The sequence below is a fragment of the Sciurus carolinensis genome, chromosome 3 (assembly GCF_902686445.1).
Source record: "Sciurus carolinensis chromosome 3, mSciCar1.2, whole genome shotgun sequence".
NCBI lineage: Eukaryota > Metazoa > Chordata > Mammalia > Rodentia > Sciuridae > Sciurus > Sciurus carolinensis.
In genome coordinates, this window is record NC_062215.1 from 174,712,519 (window position 1) to 174,731,557 (window position 19,039).

The following is a 19,039-nucleotide window of genomic DNA, read 5'->3' on the forward strand; positions in this document are numbered from 1 at the left end:
AATCACTTCTCAAGAATCCCACTGAAAACTAAAGAACTTAAACAAAATTTTGTTTTCTCACCTAAAAGAGTGAGCAAGTTAAAAGATAAGCTACATCATTTTCCAGTCAAGTGAGTGGACTTGTCACAAGGGGGACTGTTCTCTCACATGTTTTTCTTCTGGACCATGTATTTATAAAACAGTTGGCTGCTGTTAATAAAGCAACCATGAAACCTAATATGAGTCTCCTTGGCCCATAGAAGAGTAGCATCTCTGTCTTGGGACACCATGTTCAACTGACAAGATATTGCAGACAGTTCAGTCAATTAGCAAAATCGTGAGGTCATTCCATGTGCAAATTGCGTCTTAGACATTGGAGCAAGGAAGAGTGAAAACCAGCCCTTTCCAGAGCTCTTGCCAATACTAGGAAATGGAAGATCCATAGGAGAAGTTAATAGGACTGCAAGGTCATCTGCTGCAAGCCTCAGAGAAGGGGGCTGGTGCTCAGGGCCTCGGGCCAAGAGTCGAGCAGAGGAGTGTGAGCATTCAGGCTTTCAGTTGGAACAGAGAGAGATGTCCAGGGCAAGAGAGTAAAGGTGGATGACAGCAAAAAACTGAAAGCTTTTATTGGGAATTTGAGGTCTTAAGAAATGAAAAAATTTTTAAATGGTTGCAGAAAGAGTAGTCTTCACCCAGCTTCCCTAGATGTTAATATCTTACATATCCATAATACAGTGATCAAAATCAGGAAAGTAACGTTGATGTAATACTATTAATACCCATTTTTCAAATTCTATCAGTTGTGTTACTAATGACCTTTTTCTTGACGAGCATCCAGTTCAGGATCATACATTGCATTTAGTTGTTTTCCTTGGTCTACTTTAATCTGGAACAGTTCCTTAATCTTTACCTTTTTTGATCTGGACACTTGAAAATTTTGTAGAATGTTCCTTGATTTGGGTTTGGCTAGATGTTTCTTCATGATTTGATGTTGGTTATACATTTTGGGCAGGAGTACCACAAAAATGATGATGCACCTTCTTCAAGGCATCCTAGCAGGCGACACTTTATTAACAGTCTCATTACTGGTGATGTTCTCTTTGATCACTTGTTTGAGGTAATATCTCCACTGTAAAGTTACTACCTTTATTTCTATCATTAATAAGTACCTGGGGTAATTGGTCATCTTTTCTGAAAGTTCTTTAAGTGATTCTAAGTGTGTTGCCAGGGTTGTGCCAGAGGATATTAGCTAGGAAGCTAAGAATATTTTAATTAGAAAGTCTTGTCATAATAGAGAAGGAGCAAAGCTAGATTTCATTTATAAGTAGAGAAGTTTCTTTCCCTGGAGGAGATTATTTTGAAATATGCACTAGTAGGAGTTTCTGGTTGGAAATCAAGCTAATCGAAAGCAGTTTTTCTGAACTGAATTATTGGTGAACTAAGTGTGCACCAGTTCCATCACTTTTTCTATAAATCTCTAGGAGCTAGAGTAGAGAAATTTTCAGTAAAGCATGTCCAAGACTCTAAAGTAGCCAGAGACTAAGCTCCTAGCACACACAACACTGAAACTAGCAGAACAGATAATTTGGTCATTAAGGAGTCAGTAGATCATGTGGCATACTGATGATTTCAGCAGCTTGTAAATGGCACAGTGTTTGGAGGTACTCTGAGTGTGAATAGCTTACTCAGTAGGTGTGAGGAGACAGGGAGGTGCAGATAAGGAGGATGTGGTTAGAGAGGGAGAGAACATATTGACATATGCAGACAGGGCAGAGATGGGGGGCTGAGCATGATCACTAACTTAAAACACTGATGAAGGGAACCAAGTCGTATCTACCAAGGACAGCCAAGTTCATTCTGTGTGTGGCATCTTCAGTCAGTAAATGCTTGCTGAATTGCCTTTTCTTGTGTAATAGTTCTGTTTTGTTTTGTTTTGTTTTTTAATTTTTTGTTGTTATTGATGGGCCTTTATTTTATTTATTTCTATGTGGTGCAGAGGATCAAGACTAATGCCTCGGACATGCTAGGCAAATGCTCTTCCACTGAACCACAACCCCAGCCCTAATTCTTAAGCTTTTCTGATCATCTTTTACTAATTGGTAATATTTGAACTTTTTTTTAACCTTTTTGTTTAATCAGCTGATAAAACTATGTGATGGGGAACAGAAGCCACACAAATTGCTGAAAAAAAAAATGTATATATACAAACACATGTAACTGTATACATATATAATTAAAATTCATTAAATATCTATTATTGAATATATTAAAATTCATTAAATTTTGCTAATAAATAATAAGTTGATTAATTTTAGCTTTTATCTCATGTCATGTTGCTGATTCACCTATGTAGATGGTAACTAGCCATGGAAATGCCCAATATTGGAAGTCCCACTGTTCATCTTCTTCTGAATAGTTGATCACTTTCTGCTAAATCCAATTCTAGTCTTTAGGTTTATATTTGTCATTATTTGTGACACTATTTCAAAAATAGTTGGTAAACTTACTTACATATGTAAACCTACATACTTAGTTTTTTTTTTTTTAGAAATTAATCTTTAAAATTTGGGAGGATCTCTTATAGGGAGGATATAAAAGGAAAAATTATAGAAATAAGAAGAAAAACCAGTTAGTACCAGCATAATGAACTTTTCAATCTATTTATCTGTCTGTCCCCTTTATCATTTTGCCATTAAAAAAGTAAAATGTGAGTCAACACAGTGGTGCACACAGGTAATCTCGGTGACTCAAGAGGCTAAGGCAGAAAGAACACAAGTTCAAGACCAGCCTCCGCAATTTAGTGAGACTCTGTCTCAAAAAATAAAAAGAGCTGGGGGTATAGCACAGTGGAAGAGAACCCCTGGGTTCAGTTCCCAGTGCCAGGGGAAAATGTGAATTTTAAAACATTTAAACAAGTCTGAAGTAGAGCAAGTGAAAAGTAAAACTTTTTCTTTTTCACCTCCCCAAAGGTGGACATTACTCAGTTTGGTATGTGTTCTTCTAGAGTGCTTTCCCTGAGATACAAGGAGTTAGCTTGTAAATTTAACACAAGGCAAATTACAACTCAATTTACCTTTGAACTTAACCACTTGCCTATACAGAACAATTTACAGTATGGGTGTGCTTTGATTCAGGATTTCCAACACAGCAGGTATTTCCTCCAGCATAGAAACAGACTTCTCTTTCTTCTGTTGAGTACCAGATGCAGGAGTTGGCTTTCATTAAATTCAGCTTTGGAAGATGTCCACATTTGAAACTGAAAATGCACAATGAGACCCAAGCTTAGGGTACTTGGTCATTAAGTAAAATGGCCAGCATTATTGACTTGATCAACCAGTCTCTTCCCCTACCAGTCACCTCTGTAACTGTCAGGTACTGACGTTTGGGGTAACTCATTCTTTGGCTCCTGTTTTTTGTTGCTGTGACCAAAAGACCTGACGAGAATAATTTTTAGAGGAGGACAAGTTTATTTGGTGCTCATAGTTTCATAGGTCCATAGACATCCAGCTTCATCATTCTGGGCTGGAGGTGAGGCAGAAGATCATGGCAAAAGAGTATAGTAGAGGAGCAGGCAATTCAGGACATGGCCACCAAGAAGCAGAGAGAAAGAGTAATCTCCTTTCATCAGGTACAAAATATGTACACCAAAGGCATGCCCCCAGTGATCCTCCTCTTCCAGTCATACTCTACCTGTCTTACAGTTACCTGGTTAATCCCTATCAGAGGATTGATACACTGATTAGGTTAGGACTCAGAACCTAATAATCATTTCATCTCTAAACTTTCTTGTATTGTCTCACACATGAGCTTCTGGGGGATTCCTCATATCTAAACCATAACAGCTCCCTTCCTCTGTACTACAGTTATTGTTTTCACATTTAAGGGGATTTGTTTCTTTGCCCATTTCTAGAGGAAAATCTGTTCTTGTCCAGTAGTAGACAGAACTTTTGATTCCTAATTCTAATAGTTTTTTCCATTACCAATAGCTAAAAGGTTAACAATTGTAATCTTGCTTTGCTCGTTCAATGATCCCGCAACCCTAGAGAACGTTAAGAAATAGGAGTCTACCTTGGGTGTATTTCTTCCCTACATTTTTTGTTTCTAGGAGTAAACCAAGTATGCTCTCCCCTGTTTTTCTAGCTAGAACAATCTCTGTTTGGTGTAACAGTGTCTCTTGGGGGATTCTGCCAAGCAGTATGGACTGTTCCCATTCTTGGTCAGATATTGCTAGAGCATCCTTCCTATAGTGTGATAGTACCACATTTCCCTACATCTAGCTTTAATCTGGATTTATATCAGGTATTCTGATGTTCAGCTATTCATTGAGCATGTATGGAGCACCTGTAGGCATTGGGCTCTTAGTGGAGCAGAAGGAAACAAATTGTAATTTAGAAATCATAATGGAAAGTAAAATTACTTAAAACCATGAGAAGCAATGTGAAGAAAGATGGGGTGGTAGTACAGTATGTGATAGAATTTACCTAGAAAGACTTACAAGGAAGTAAACATTGAGCTGAGCAGTGAAGGAAGAATGGGACTTGGCCAGGAGGCAGATGCAAAGAACATTTCAGGCATAGGAAACCACACATGCAAAGACTGAACAAAGTCCAGTGTTGCCAGAGCATTGGTGAATAGGTAGTCAGGGAGAAATTATAGTACAGGGTGCAGTTAAGCAGTAGGCCAGATCTTGCAGGTCTTTACATTTTACAGGCCATGCTGAAAAGGCATTTGCTCCATTTTAGGAACAGTAGGTAGCCACTGGAACCTTTTAAACAGAGGAAAATGTCTTAAATCATCATTTATGTTATGTAAACTTTGATTTAGGTGGCAATGGTAGAGGGGGGCATAGATAGAAAAATTGGGGAATGCTGGTAATGACTTCGCTTTGGGGCAGCGTGAAGAAGGAGGAAGAGTTGAGGGTGGCTGGTAAGTTTCTGGCATGGGTCAGTGGTTCCATTACCTGGAATAAGGAATGAGGGGAGTATACCAGGCACTGGGCAAGATCACGAGTTGTTTTGGATGCATTAGGTTTGAAGTACCATGAAACATCCAACTAGAGACATTGAGAGCAGAGTGCTGAATGTACTGGTAGGGCCTAGAGAAGAGAACTGAATTAAAGGCAGGAAGCTGAGGCCTTTGCATTAGGGAGTTAACTAAAGCAGAATGTACCCTGCCTTGAGGAATGTTACTATTAAAATGGCCTGCCCACGGAGGATGAACCAAAAAGGAGCAACATAGGGAGGAAAATTAGGATGACGATGAGTCACAGAGGACAAGGGAGAAACTTTTAAAAAGGAGGGGTAATCAACAACTCCAAATGCTGCGGGAAGCTCAGGCATAGTGTAGAGGGAAAATTGCATATGGTAGCATATAAATCACTGGTGTCTAGCCAGAGCTGTAAAGTACTAGGTGTAGAAGCCACGTGGGGTTGATCTGAGGAGTGAACCAGGAAAGAGAATTCAACTGCGGCAGATGTTTTGAGAGGTTTAATTATGAGTGAATAGTGTCTGGGAGGAGGGTTATGGAGTCCAAGGAGAGCTTATTTGACTTTGCTAAGGGGGAGTCTTGATCATGTTTATAAACTGATAGGGAAAAATCAGAAAAAGGGAGAATTGATGGTATGAGGAGAAGAGGGCAGGATCCAAAAGCAGATGAGCAGTAATGTAGGTAGGGGAGAGAGTATGATTTTATTTAGCATTTCATCCCCATCCATAATGTGGGTGTAAGTGCCATCTTCTGAAAGGGAAGGGGGCTTTATCTGTGAGTCTAGGCTGCCATTTAACTCAGAAGTACAATAAATAGCTTTCTAATTATGTCCTTACCTCTCTCCTCCCTTTTTAAAACAACAACCTTATTGAGATGTAATTCATGTACCCATTTGAAATGTACAATTCAGTGTCTTTTAGTTTATTCACAGATATATGCAGTTATAACCACAGTTTTTTTCATTACCTCAAAAAGAAACCTGGACCCTTTCACCATCATCCCCCTTCTTTCTCAGCCACCTGTTGTTGTCAGAAAATAGCATTACATGATGACTTAAAAGAATATAAACTGAAGAACTTTAAACTTTTGTTCTAACCAGAAAAGCAAAGGAGGCTGAAGCCTGCAATTTAGGGTCACTGGTGTTAAAACCAAGAGATGACAACTCTAAAAACCTATTAATTGTCAGATTGTTTCCTGTCAGAGAGAATCATGTGAAGAATAGAAATTAATGAAATTATTTTGAAAAAACAGCATCTGTGAGTAGATTATAAGAGAACACTGTTACAAATGATTTCCTCTTGACTCAGAAAATTGTATTAGGTTATTTAAAACATGTATATGGGATGATAAACTGCTGTCAGAAATCTCTGAGGTGTTATAGAGAATGAAGTGGTAACAGTGGACTAGAAAAGGTAAACTGCTTAAAATCAATACTGAATAAGATTTCATAATATGATTACTGAAGGATGCTTTATAAGCATTTAGAAAAGAAAATAGGAGAAATCAGCAAGTTTGGAGAAATCATCAAAGATTGTACCAAATGAACTTTATTTCAGTTTGTTAAAGTCAGTAAGTATGGAAGAAATAGCATGTTTTTATTTTATCAAAATATTTAACAAAAAGTTTTTGAATATGATTTGGAAATAGGTGCATATAGAGTGGCTGAGCAGTCACACCCAAAAATTATTGGAACATAACTGAAGAAAGCATGAAGAGCTAGAGCCACATGGTGGGCTCCACTTGAGATTTTTTTAGATGATACAAAGGGGAGAGCGATAGATGGGTGGACATATTGGATATCTTTCAGAATACAAAAATACCCGCCCAGTCTTGAGTGAGTGGGTGTGGGGATTTCAGCCTCATCCTGTGTGGATGAGGGAAGGGTTAACTGCCAGAGAACGATGCTGACTATAAATCAATTAATTACCCATAGACCTATCTAATCAATAAACACACAAGAGCCAACACTCCTTTCAGATGGACGTGGGCATGACAGATTGGGCCGTACCAGATCTGGCCTCTAACAAGATGGAGTAGTCCATCTCTCCTTTATTTTATAGTCACACAGGTAAAGGAGGCCAAACCCAGAGGGGCTTCTTCTGTGATGAACAGGATGGGGTGGCGTCAGGGGAGCCATTTGCTCAGGGAAACTAACCTATCCCCAGAAGCTGAACCACTCCCACACAGGGCCACCTACTCCCAGGAGGTCTGGAACAGTCTCTTATGGCTGTCAGTTCCTGTCAGTTCCTGTGATTCTGCTAGATATGGATGGCTCCCCACAACTGGGATTAAACGGTGAAAAGATTTAAAGTGTTCATTGTGGGGTCATTTGCTCTAGTTTTAAGAACAATAGTGTCTTTGAAAGCCAGAGAGGTTAGTTCACTCAAAGCTCTCTGATTTAATTGCCAAATTACTTAAAGGTACTGGGCTGTGTTACCATCTGTAATGGGGAATTGGTAGTCTGATGTCTTCTGTGTCATTCCTTTTGAGCTATAGTTAGAATACTAGTCCCCCCTTTCTTAGAAGGATTATTAAAGAAGTTGAGAGAGGGTTTTCTGGAGAAGTTGACTATTTAGGAAAGACAGGAAGCTCCCTTCAATAAGAGCCTTTTTGTGGAAGAGAAATTAGAATCTGCCAGATTTGCAGGGCAGACTCAGAGCCAGCAGACAGTGTAGTGAGGCAATGTTTGTCTCCTTATAAAATTGTCTGTCAGCTATCTAATTCTGAAATCTGCCAATGCTGCATTACTGGACACTGGAAATATTCAAGGTGAAGCAACATGATCATTTGGTAAGAAGATTAGGAGGTTGTAAAAGGGAGTACCATGGGACGAGATGATTCTTTAAGTACTGTTACATGCTGATGTTCTGTGAATCTGGCTAAATTGCCTCCCTAAGGTATATTTCTGGTCATAAATGATTCATTTTATTTGTACTGGGGATTGAACCAAGGGACACTTTGCCACTGAGCCACATCCCAAGCCCGTTTTTTTATTTTAAGACAGGGTCTCACTAAGTTGCTGAGGCCAGTCTTGAATTTACAGTTCTCCTGCCTCAGCCTCCAGAGCCGCTGGGATTTTAGGTATGCACCATTGTGCCCGTCTAAATGCTTCATTTTAAATAGATTTTTACAGCCATTGTTTTTTTCATGTATCTTTAATATTTCACCCAAATCTCCTTTGTTGGTTTTATTACCTATAACTTTTTTCATGTATTTTGTGTGGGGTTTTTTTAGTTGTAGCTTTAGGGCTTATAATATACACCACTAATTTATTGCAGTCTAATCACAGAAACTGTTGTACTGATTAGTTACTGTAAGCACCTTACAACACTATATACTTCCATTTCCTCACCTCTTTTAGTGTAATCACCATATATTATTTTCTACATAAGTCATAACCACAGAATACATTGTTATTTTTTGCTTTAAACAGCCAGTTCTCTTTTGGAGACCTTGTTTTAAATAATAGGGGAAAATCTGTTACATTTACTCACATTACTAGTGTTCTTCCTTCTTTTGTGTATACCTAGTACAAGTCTACTACTAATGAAATCTTTCAGCTTCTATATGTCTCAAAAGCTCTTATTTCATAGCCTTTGTTTTTGGAAGATATTTTCACTGGGTGTGAGGTTCTAGGGTGGCATTTTGGTTGTGTATTTTTTTTTTTTTTCAGCAGTTGTTACAGTGTCCCTCCCCTATATTTTCATTTGCATCATTTCTGTCAAGAAGTATGATATTCTTTGGTTCTTTGTCCACAGTGGGTTTTGTTTATTTGTTTGCTTGTTTTGGCCCCTCCAGTCACTTCTAAGATTTTCTTTTTATCACTAAATTTAAGTAATTTGTTCTGTTCGTTGTTATAATCTTCCTGTTTCTTGCACTTGGGATTTTCAGTTTTTTAGGAATATTATAATTCTTATCAAATTCAAAATTTTTTCATTCATTATTTTTTCACATATTTTGTCTGCCCTTTCCCCTGCTTTGGGAATTGCAGTTTAATGTATATATTTAATTGCTTGAAGTCATCCCATATCTGCCCCCACCCTGTATTTCATTTCAGAATTTTTACTGCTGTTTTTGTGTTTACAAAACTTCTCATCTATAGTGTCTGCTGTTAATCCCATCCAGTGTGATGTTTTATCTCAGACACTGTAGTTTCAATTCCTCAAGTGTTTTTGTGTCTTCTATTTCTCTATTTAGTGTACTCAAGTTTTCTTGAACATTTTGAATATAGTTGTAGTAACTGCTTTAACACTCTTGTTTATTCTGCCATCTTTGTTATTTCTGGACTGTTCTTTAAGTTGGTCTCCTGATTATTAGTTGTGTTTTCCAGTTACGATCCTCTCCAGACTTGCTGTTAAACTTTTTTGGGTGGGACCAGAACTAATTTTGTGCAACTACTGAGGCAAAAATCATCTTGAGCATTCTGCTTGATGCCCTATAACTATGAGGTTTTCTATTCAGGCCTGTGGAAACCAGAACTCTTTCTAACCCCAGCTGAGCTCAATTGTTCTATTCCCTGTCTATGGTGACTTATCTTATAGCTCAACTTAAGATGCCAGTAGGTTTCAGCAGATCTGTTACACACTTTTTCTGTGCCTGCTTTCCTTCCTGGTACTCTTCCCTGCAAATTCTAGTCTCCTTGGCCTTCCTGATTCCCAGCTGGCCTCACCTCACAGACATGACCTGTTTTACCTGGCTTCCTATCCCTGTGCTACAGCCTGGCAGTAAGATAGGGTATTTGTAAGGTGCTCTTTGCTTGTTTCCCTTCTCTAGGGATCACTGTCCCATGGCTGCCTGAAGTCCAGTATTTGAAAGGCATTGTTTCATATGTCTTATCTTATTTGCTCATCTTTATCGTGGGGGTAGATAAATCTGACCCTGTCCGTCTTGGCCAGAAGTGGAAGCTCATTAGTGACTTTCTGTTTTCCTCTAACACCTTACCTTTGCATTTAGTCTTTTTTGCAACTTCATTTCCTGCTCTCTCCTGTCCTCACATCTTTCCTGTCACAGGCCCTATAGTTTTCCCTCTCCCTCATCCCTAGTTCATACTGCTTCTCTTCCCTAACACTTGTTTTTCAGAGTTTTCTCCATCTCAGGGTCAGTTCAGGTGCCCCCTCCCTGATACTTACCCCTCTTGAGGAGGCACTGAACCTTTTCTTTTCTCCCTGTTCTGTTTCTACCATATGTGAACTGGATTTTCAGTGTTCAAGTATATATGTATTGTACACATGCTGACCTTCCTGAGTAATGTGCATTTTGATACCTGGATACACGTGTATACAGTATTCAGCTCCTGAGGGCAGGGATGGAGCCTGCACATAAGTCTGAGTGTTTTAGATGTAGAGAGAAGACATTTAACAAACAGCTGTGTTGCATTTTGGTGAAATGAATTGTTTTTCTCCTCTTCTTCAACCTCTTCCCCAAAATCAGGCTACCGAAGAAGTTTCCAAAAATCTGGTTGCCATGAAAGAAATTCTTTATGGCACAAATGAAAAAGAGCCTCAGACAGAAGCAGTGGCTCAACTTGCTCAAGAGCTATATAATAGTGGGCTCCTTAGCACCCTGGTGGCTGATCTGCAACTCATTGACTTTGAGGTAAGAAATCAGTTTCTTTCATTTCAACAGCAGTTCTTTTCCATATGTTCTCTCTTTTGGAACATCTTAAGATCCCTGCTGGGCTCTTGGCACAAGGTTTCCTGACCTCTGTGAGCAAGCCCAGGCTGTCTGCCTCATTAGCAGAGCCAGGGCAGGAACCCAAGGGCATCTCAGGCCCAGGCCAGGATTTTCCCCTCTTTTTCACTACATTGTACATAGTTTCTTAGGTATTCCTTATTTTTTTTCATTTAGTTTGTTTTTCACAAAGAACTGCTCTTCAGAGCACCGTAGTAAATGATATAATCCACTCATCTTGGGCTCCCAATAAAAATCTAAAGACAACTATAGAATGTTAGAATTTTAAAGGTAGATAAGATTCTAAAGAATATCCATTACCACAGAGATTATGTGTTTTGACACTGCTTTTAAATTTTTAAATTATTATAGTGTTTAGCAGATTTTATTCTCAATTCTGAATTTCTGGCTTCTGTGGAGTTTGCTTCTGGCAGTACTGGGCCAGTAGTCCTGCTTGGCCCTTCAGCTGGAGCAGAGCAACAACCCAGGCCATCTACATCTGGGTTTACTGTGGACAGCACAATTTACTTTTCTATCTCAGGGCCTGCTTTACCTATGCACATCACCTTCCTGACCTTTGTAGGCACTTGAGATTGTCACCCAAGCTTATGCAGCTGGATCATGTTGTATTAAATATTTAGCGAACTTAACAGTTAGAATAATAGTTCTTGATACCAGTCTGAGTAAATTATTGAGAAGCACATACATTGATGAATTTCTGTGGCATGTCACAGGCAGTTTCTTTTTTGACTCTGTCATGAATGTGCCTTGTTTTCAGCCCCAGTGTCTATCAGCCTAAGTGATGAGATGTCTGTGCATGTACTTAAAAGATAGCTACATGTTCCAGGGAGAAATGACAGCCAGATTAAATTTTAGAAAAAGATGATGAGAGGGTGTAGTTCATAGGTCACTTGATAATAAGGGAAAATAAAAATTTATTTTTATCCTACTATAGAACAGATAGAACTAAGACATTTTCATGTATGTAGCTGATCTCATGTGTTTGTAATAGTGTATCAAATTCCAACAATAATTTTTATTTCCTCCACAAAGGTAGGGATATACTGGAAAATATAGTTCTTCCCCTTTGTCTGCTTCCACTTATCTTATTCCCCAACCTGGGCACAAAATTGAATATTCATTTTAGAGACATTAATTTTAAAAAGTATATTCCCTTGGGACTGGTTCACAGAGACTGCCATTACTGCACCTGAGCTAGTATGGGCCCCAGGATGATCTCTGTGTGTGCTTTAGGTAAGGTGCTGAAAGCTAGCATTTTACTCTAACGGCACAAGTAGCATTTATTAGGGTACACTTTTCTATTTGTTAATTTCTGTGTAACTTTGATTGTAAAGATATCTGGTAGTAAAGTGCATTTTTTTGTACAGTATATTATGTGATACTTAGTGCCTTCATTATTAATCTTTATGACATCTTTCCAAAACAGAACTAATTTTTATAGGGGGATATGCCTACTTGCCACTAAAGCTCAACTTCTTACAAAATTCTTTCAATTTACTATGCTGGCAAAGTACAATTTCCCCTTCTTCCACCACTATAAAACAAAAGTATATATGTTGTTCACACACAAGCATCCTGTTTGAAGCTGCTTGTTCCACTTGGGTGGGATTCAGATCCCTGTAGATTGTAAGCATACAGCAATATTTTGTTTTCTATATCTGAGTCAGCATAATTTGAGAGTTAGAAATGGTTGAAATTACATATGGAATGTAGTGAGATTTCACTTTGTCAACATATTGTTCATGTTAAATTAGAACACTATTAAAACTTAGAAATTGGAGTTATAAATAAAGAGATAAAATAAGAAAATATAGTGCCTGTGAATGTTTTAAAGTCAGGTGTTTGGCCTTAACTATAAATATACAGTAGTTTTCTTTGAGTTTATTTGGGAGGGTATATGGGCATTTGATGTTTATAATTGTATTCCTAATAGGGCAAAAAAGACGTGGCTCAAATTTTCAACAATATTCTCAGAAGACAAATTGGTACAAGAACTCCTACTGTTGAATACATCTGCACCCAACAGAATATTTTGTTCATGTTATTGAAAGGGTATGTACAATGCAATAAAATTTATATTCTTAGTTGAAAATAAAAAGGAAAGACTGCCTTGGGAGAAAAAAGAACACCAGGATGGTGAATATGGAAAGCATTTTCTCTTTAGTTTAGTCAGCTTTTTGTTCCATATATCTTGAAAATATTTCCCTCCTTAAAATGCAACCTGTGAGCTAAATTGAATATAAAAATACCTCGTAGACAGGAGTTTAAAATTAGGCAAATTGTGAGGCTTTAAATTCACAAATTAAACATGTCTAAAGGAAAGAAATCTTTTGTGGTCTTGTTTCTGTTTCCTAAGATTTAAAAAGTTGAGTTGTGTTGAAATATCAGCTAAGTCATGCATTTAAAGACGTCTCCTTTGCACCTGGTCTGTACTCTGGAAGGCCAGGAATGCAGCCTTAGATGGCGCATGGAGCCACTCTGCTTGGTCGTCTTTAGAGTTCGTGGTGTTGTGATGTGGCGCCCCTTGAGTTTCACCTCTGTGTGTTCACTCACTAATCTGCTTAATTAGGTAATTCACGGCGCATCTTCTGAATCACTACTAGATGAAATAGGCGTTTGTGTAGTCTGTCAGTTTAAAAAGCAAAGCAAAAAACCCTAAAAACTGATACTTTTTAAAAAAAGAAATCCTCTTCTCCCTCAGTACTGAGCCGCCCTGACTGAAAAGGTAACCTCCTGTCTTTGAGCACCAGAGTTGTTTACAGCTGTGGGTACGCTGTGCCTCTTTCTGTCTCAGCACTGGCACTGTTCTGTTACACTGGAGGGCAAGCACGTTACTGGCATGTCTGGTAGTGTGAATCAGCTTGCACTCCTGCCCCTAGCTTTACAGCTTGCCTCATTCTGATTCCCGCCTCTGTGGTTTAACACTCCCCCCAAGTTCAGACTTGTCTAGATGAAGCATGAGTCAGTGCATGTGTTGCATGCCAGCATTCTGTTTCCTCCTTTCTGTTTCTAACTATCTCTGTTGCTTCTTCAGATGTTGCCATACAGAACTTTTGGCATCTTAATTTTGTGTTGTATTACTCCATAGTTGCTGTGTGAACACGTAGAGAGTAGCCTGGAATTTTGGTGCTCTTAGAGCAGCTTCCAGGTGCCTCTGTATATTTTTAAAGCCAGTATTTCCTTTCTCATAGAAACTAGTGGTTATTAAGATCCATAAATTAGTTAACTCTGCCTATGATTTCACTTTACAGTTGCCAGAGATATATAACCATTGTTAGATGTTGCATACAGTACGACTTTCAAGGTACAATAAAGTCTAAAACTCTCCTCTGAGCTGACCTGAGCAGAAACCGGGGCCAGAGAGAAGCATGGAGATTGGGCCAGGTGGCATGAGACAGCAGGATCCCCAGCCCTCACCCTTGTGGGCACTGTGCATTCAACTGCAAGGAGTAACACAGCAAAACCCCTCCCACCCATAACCCGCCTCAGCAGCCAATAATGTTTCTGTCATTCTTGCTCTAGTCCTTGCCTCCTTTCCTCGCACATGACTTCTGTGTGCATCCCTGGCACATAATGCCTAACAAAATAAAACGTGCAGCAATAGTTTAACTTAGTCACAATACCATTTAAAAGCCTCATTTCATATTTTTTGATTGTTATAAAACATGGCATATTACAGTTATTTTCTTTTATATTGGATTCTAAATAAGTCCCCCAAACTTAATTTGATTGCTATGACTCTTAACCTTCTGTTAATCTGTAATAGTTAATGAATCCCCTCTTTTTCTTTCCTTTCTTCTTTTTTTTCTAGTATACTCATGCCATTTGTTTGTTGGAACATTGTTTGTAGATAAATCATATATTTTGGATTCTCTTTCCTATGGTTCTGTTCAACATGTTTCACTATCTCCTGTTTCTTTAAAATTGGTAGTTAGATCTAGGGGTTTGGTTAGATTCAGATTCACTTCGAGTGGGGCATGTATACATGGATGGTGCCATGTATTTTCTATTATGTAGCACTGGTTATATCTCACTTAAGGTGGTGTTTAGATTGACCTCTGGGTATAGTTTATAATCTGTCCATTATAAAATCCTCCATTGACCTTACACCTGAAGGTTTTAATATCCATTGAGAGTCTTAACTAGATTAAAAATGGCAGTTTCCTGTTTCTGTTATTTCTTTTCCATATAGCTATGTTTCTTCTATAAAGAACAGCCTCTCCTAACCATAACTCAGTTATATCAAAATACAGTCTTTAAGGGAAAGACTGATGTCGTTATTTTAGTATAATTAGCTGGTGCCTCTGGCCACTTTTGGGTGAGCATTGAGTTTATTGTTTAAACATTGTTATTAACTCAGTTCTTTGTTTTTAAAAATATTGCAGTCATTTCTTTTTTATGGCCAAGTTGTCCTCTTTTCAGCCATTGGGAGCTCCTTCAGATTGGCTCTTATGTCCTTTGGCAAGGTTCCCATTAGTCTGATAGCTTCCCTGCTTTCTGGCACAAGATGACCACCTTACTCATTTTGTATGGATCCTGCCAGATCTGGAAACAACTATTTCTTTAAGGAGTCCTGTGAATTGCCTTTTAAAGATTTTTGTACTTGATTGATTAATTAGTTTAGACTACTTACATACAATGAGATTGTCTTCTTAGGCTCTAAGTACTTTGGTGTTAGCTATTTTAGGGGGTTATGCTGCTAATACTAGTGTGCATTTGAGGTCTTATTGCTAGTGTTGGACTGAATTTGGAGTTAATTATTTTTTCTATAGGACATTTAAAAGTTATTTTACTCTCCATTCTAGTGCTAACAGGTTATAGAGCATAACTATTTGCCTTGTACTCATTGGTTTATGATTTAGTCAAGTAGACAAGCTTGACAAACTTCCCGTCAAAACATGCCCAGCTTATTTACAAAATTGTCTTGCCCTGTCCTTCTAAGTCTCCTTATTAAAGATAAGCAGAGATGGTGTTGAGGATCTAGTTCAACGTCAAAGCACTTACCTAGCTTGTGCAAGGTCCTGGGTTTAGTCCCCAGCACCACACACACACAAAAAAGGTGAAGATGAATTGTGTCATCAGCCATTTTGTGAGAGACAGGCAGAGATTGATAAAAGGAATAAGACTTAAGATTGGAATTCCAGATGGCTTAGAATTTGCATAGGCAGAAAAAATAGAGACAGCATCCTAATGGTGTATTTCTGGGACCAAAGGTTCAGGGACAAATACCATGTGATTGACAGCAATGAAGAATAATCAATAAGCAGTAAAAGCTGAGCATTTTATGGCAGAATCAGAATATGGCATTTTACTAGAGTAATGGATTAAGTGAGGGGAAGACTAGACATTAAGCCCAGAAGTTTGTTGTTATTTGGTTGGGAAGAAATAATTTTAGGTTCCTACACTGGAAATGCTGTGGATAAGTTTGTGTGTTGGGTAGATTGGTTATCATGGAGCTTGAACAAAAACGCAGGTTAGGAGGCATTTGCAGTTCTCCCTAGCAGCATGAGTTAATGCAGTAGTGGGAAGGAATAAGAGGAAATGAAACTAATGTGCCTCAAAGAAATGTTGTAAAGGCCTGACAGCACTGAGGATGAGAAGATCTCAAGTGAAGAAGGGAAGGGTTAGAACTGTGCTGTGCAGTACTGTAGCTAACTAACCACATGTAATGTTTAATTTTCAATTAATTTAAATTAAATAACATTTAAAATACAGTCCCTCAGTAACACTGGTCTAATTTCAAATGCTTATTAGCCACATGTCCTAGTAGCTACCATTATGGACAGAGCAGATAACATTTCCAACATCTCAGAAATTTCTGTTAGGCCTGGTTTAGACCTGGGTATCCAAAACAGAAACAATGCCAAATTATAGAAATGAGGCAGGGGAGTTGGGGGACTATTTTGTGGAGGAAGATGAGATGGTATTTTAGACATGTTGAGTTTACGGTACACTTCTAACTGAATTTGTCCAGAAGCAAATCCTGTGGTTCTGGATTAGACTTCAGCAGGGGGAATTTAGTAGTGGTGGGAACCCTGAGATGGTGTAGGTTTTCTTTATGGGCCAAAGGCCCAAAATAGGAACAGAGGGGTAGAAAGGAGAACTGGAAGAATTTCTTTTTTCCCTTCTTCTCCCATTGCCCCCACTCCCCAAGAGAGCAGTGCAAACATTGGCACTGTCAGAACACTGAAGTAGAAGGATCTTTTGTTATAAGAAAGGATTGCTTATTTTAGCCAAGAGGAAGCCTTTGCTGGCCAATTAATTATTTCACAGGAGTGTTGAGAAATGGAATTTGACTGCAAGAAACTACAAGAGCATGTGAGTGGGAAAGAAATTAAACCAATGCATACAGCTTGAAAGGAAGTAAAAGAAAAGAGAATAATGTGTCTGAACAGGTAGCTGAGTCCGGGCAGAGGGCTTGGTGCACATGGGAAGGAAAGGTCCCTGCGTGGCTAAGAGGTTTTCTTTCTGTGTCAGGGAAGGAAGAGCTGAGAGACCTGAACTGAGATAAAAGGAGTCTGTGTGTGCAGAGCCCGTGAGGAGGCACCTGCCTGGGTGTCCACTATCTGCTTGCTTAGTGGCCCCTAGATCTCCATGAAATCCTTAGGACTAGGCTCTCAACTTCTCAGTGTTTGTGTCACCAAGAGACTTGAGTACTATTTTGAGTGTTGAAACATCAAGGTATAAATGCTTTGTATTTGATAAACATATTTAGATACTATGAATATCTGAATTTGGAAAAATGTTTTGTATTGTTTTTGATTCAACCTTTGGTTCTTCTAGGTGTCGAGAGGACCACAGATAAAAAGCTAAGCCCAAATGGAATGGTGTGGTCCTAAATACTGAGTTCCAGATCTTGTTGAAAGCTTGAATAGTGAACTTCTGTTCACACAGTCATTCTTGTAGCTGCTGCTTTTTGGCTCAAGGCAGCCAGTGCAGGTGGGCTCTAGAGGAAGCTCCTGAGCCCAGGCTTTCCTCAGAGAAACAAATGCCTTTTGTAACCTGTGGTCACTTGGTTAGGACACGTCTGGAACTTCCTGTTCTAAAAATTTCAAGTAGTCATTCTAAGAGTATTGAGAGAACAATCATGTTTGGCTTTTTGTTTGTTTATTTTTCAGGTATGAATCTCCAGAAATAGCTCTAAATTGTGGAATAATGTTAAGAGAATGCATCAGACATGAACCACTCGCAAAAATCATATTGTGGTCGGAACAATTTTATGATTTCTTCAGATATGTTGAAATGTCAACATTTGACATAGCTTCAGATGCATTTGCCACATTCAAGGTAACATAAAAACTAGAATTCTAAGTACACTTGCAAATCAGATCATAAAGTGCTGTTTTTTTCCTAAATCATCTCTGCCCTCCTAGTCTACACATTACTGCCCTCTAGTGGGAAGAGAGAAGATGAATTTTATATTTGTTGGTATGATTTTAAGTATTTGCAAGTCATAGTTTACAAAAGGTAGAAAAGTTAGATTCTAAAGTTTGTCAAGAAGGCAGAAGTCCTCTATGGTCAAAATTGCACTCTCTTGTTAAATTATCCACTAAATATGAAATACAGATATACAGTAGGTTTAACTACCAGGTCTTCTGAGTTGGGACATTCCAGAGCAATTTCTTTGGTTAAGCACCAGATGAAGTTGTTGGCTTCTTTTCAGGGGACCTGATGATTTGGAATATACTTGCATTAAATGCTAGAAACACATTCAGGACAGAGATAGCCACATTGTTGATAGGCCCAAGGGAACAGTGGATTCACCTTCCCTGTGTCCTATCATACCTGAGCATGTCTATTAAATGCAGGGAGGGATAAAATCACCTGTACTATTCCAGTCATTGCTTCCTCCCTCCCCTCATCTACCTTATCCTTGTTGTGGATTTGTATGAATTAAGTATACATGATACCACATGAAGATTTTTGAGTTGCAAGGTTCTATACTATTTAATATATATAAATATAAATACATAAATCTTGAATTTTTCCCCAGTGAAAGCCTTTACGTATTATAATTCCCTTATATAAAATGTGTGATCTTATAAGTAAATGTTTAGAACTGCTTCATATGTTTACACATAGACTACCATGCTCAGAAATCATGGACTCGTAATAAGAAATGTCCTCTTGTCTTCTGAAGGTTCAGTTTTATGATAATAAAGAGCCCATGACATAGTGAGCACACATTTTGGGCTTTTGGTAAAATTTGTACCTGATGGTGAATGAATACCCTTAGGATAGGACAAAGACCAGGGGACTGGAACTGGTCATTAGGGTTTTACTGAATGAGTATAAGGTCATGGTGTGAGAGGTGCCCAGGGATTTATTTCCCAAAAACATTAAAGAGGGCATCAGAAGCCTTAGGTAAGACCTCAGATCCTTA

At 38.5% G+C, this 19,039-nt stretch overlaps 1 protein-coding gene across 5 annotated transcripts in view; it reads left to right on the forward strand.

Annotated features, from left to right (window-relative positions):
* The window catches only part of Cab39 (calcium binding protein 39), an 81,939-nt gene that overhangs the window by 47,059 nt on the left and 15,841 nt on the right, over window positions 1-19,039 (forward strand). For all 5 annotated transcript variants that reach the window (XM_047543675.1, XM_047543673.1, XM_047543672.1 and 2 more), the window contains 3 exons: window positions 10,396-10,560; window positions 12,590-12,708; window positions 17,775-17,943. In XM_047543675.1, coding sequence (XP_047399631.1) covers window positions 10,396-10,560; window positions 12,590-12,708; window positions 17,775-17,943 — 453 coding nt within the window. The remainder of the gene's footprint in view (window positions 1-10,395; window positions 10,561-12,589; window positions 12,709-17,774; window positions 17,944-19,039) is intronic.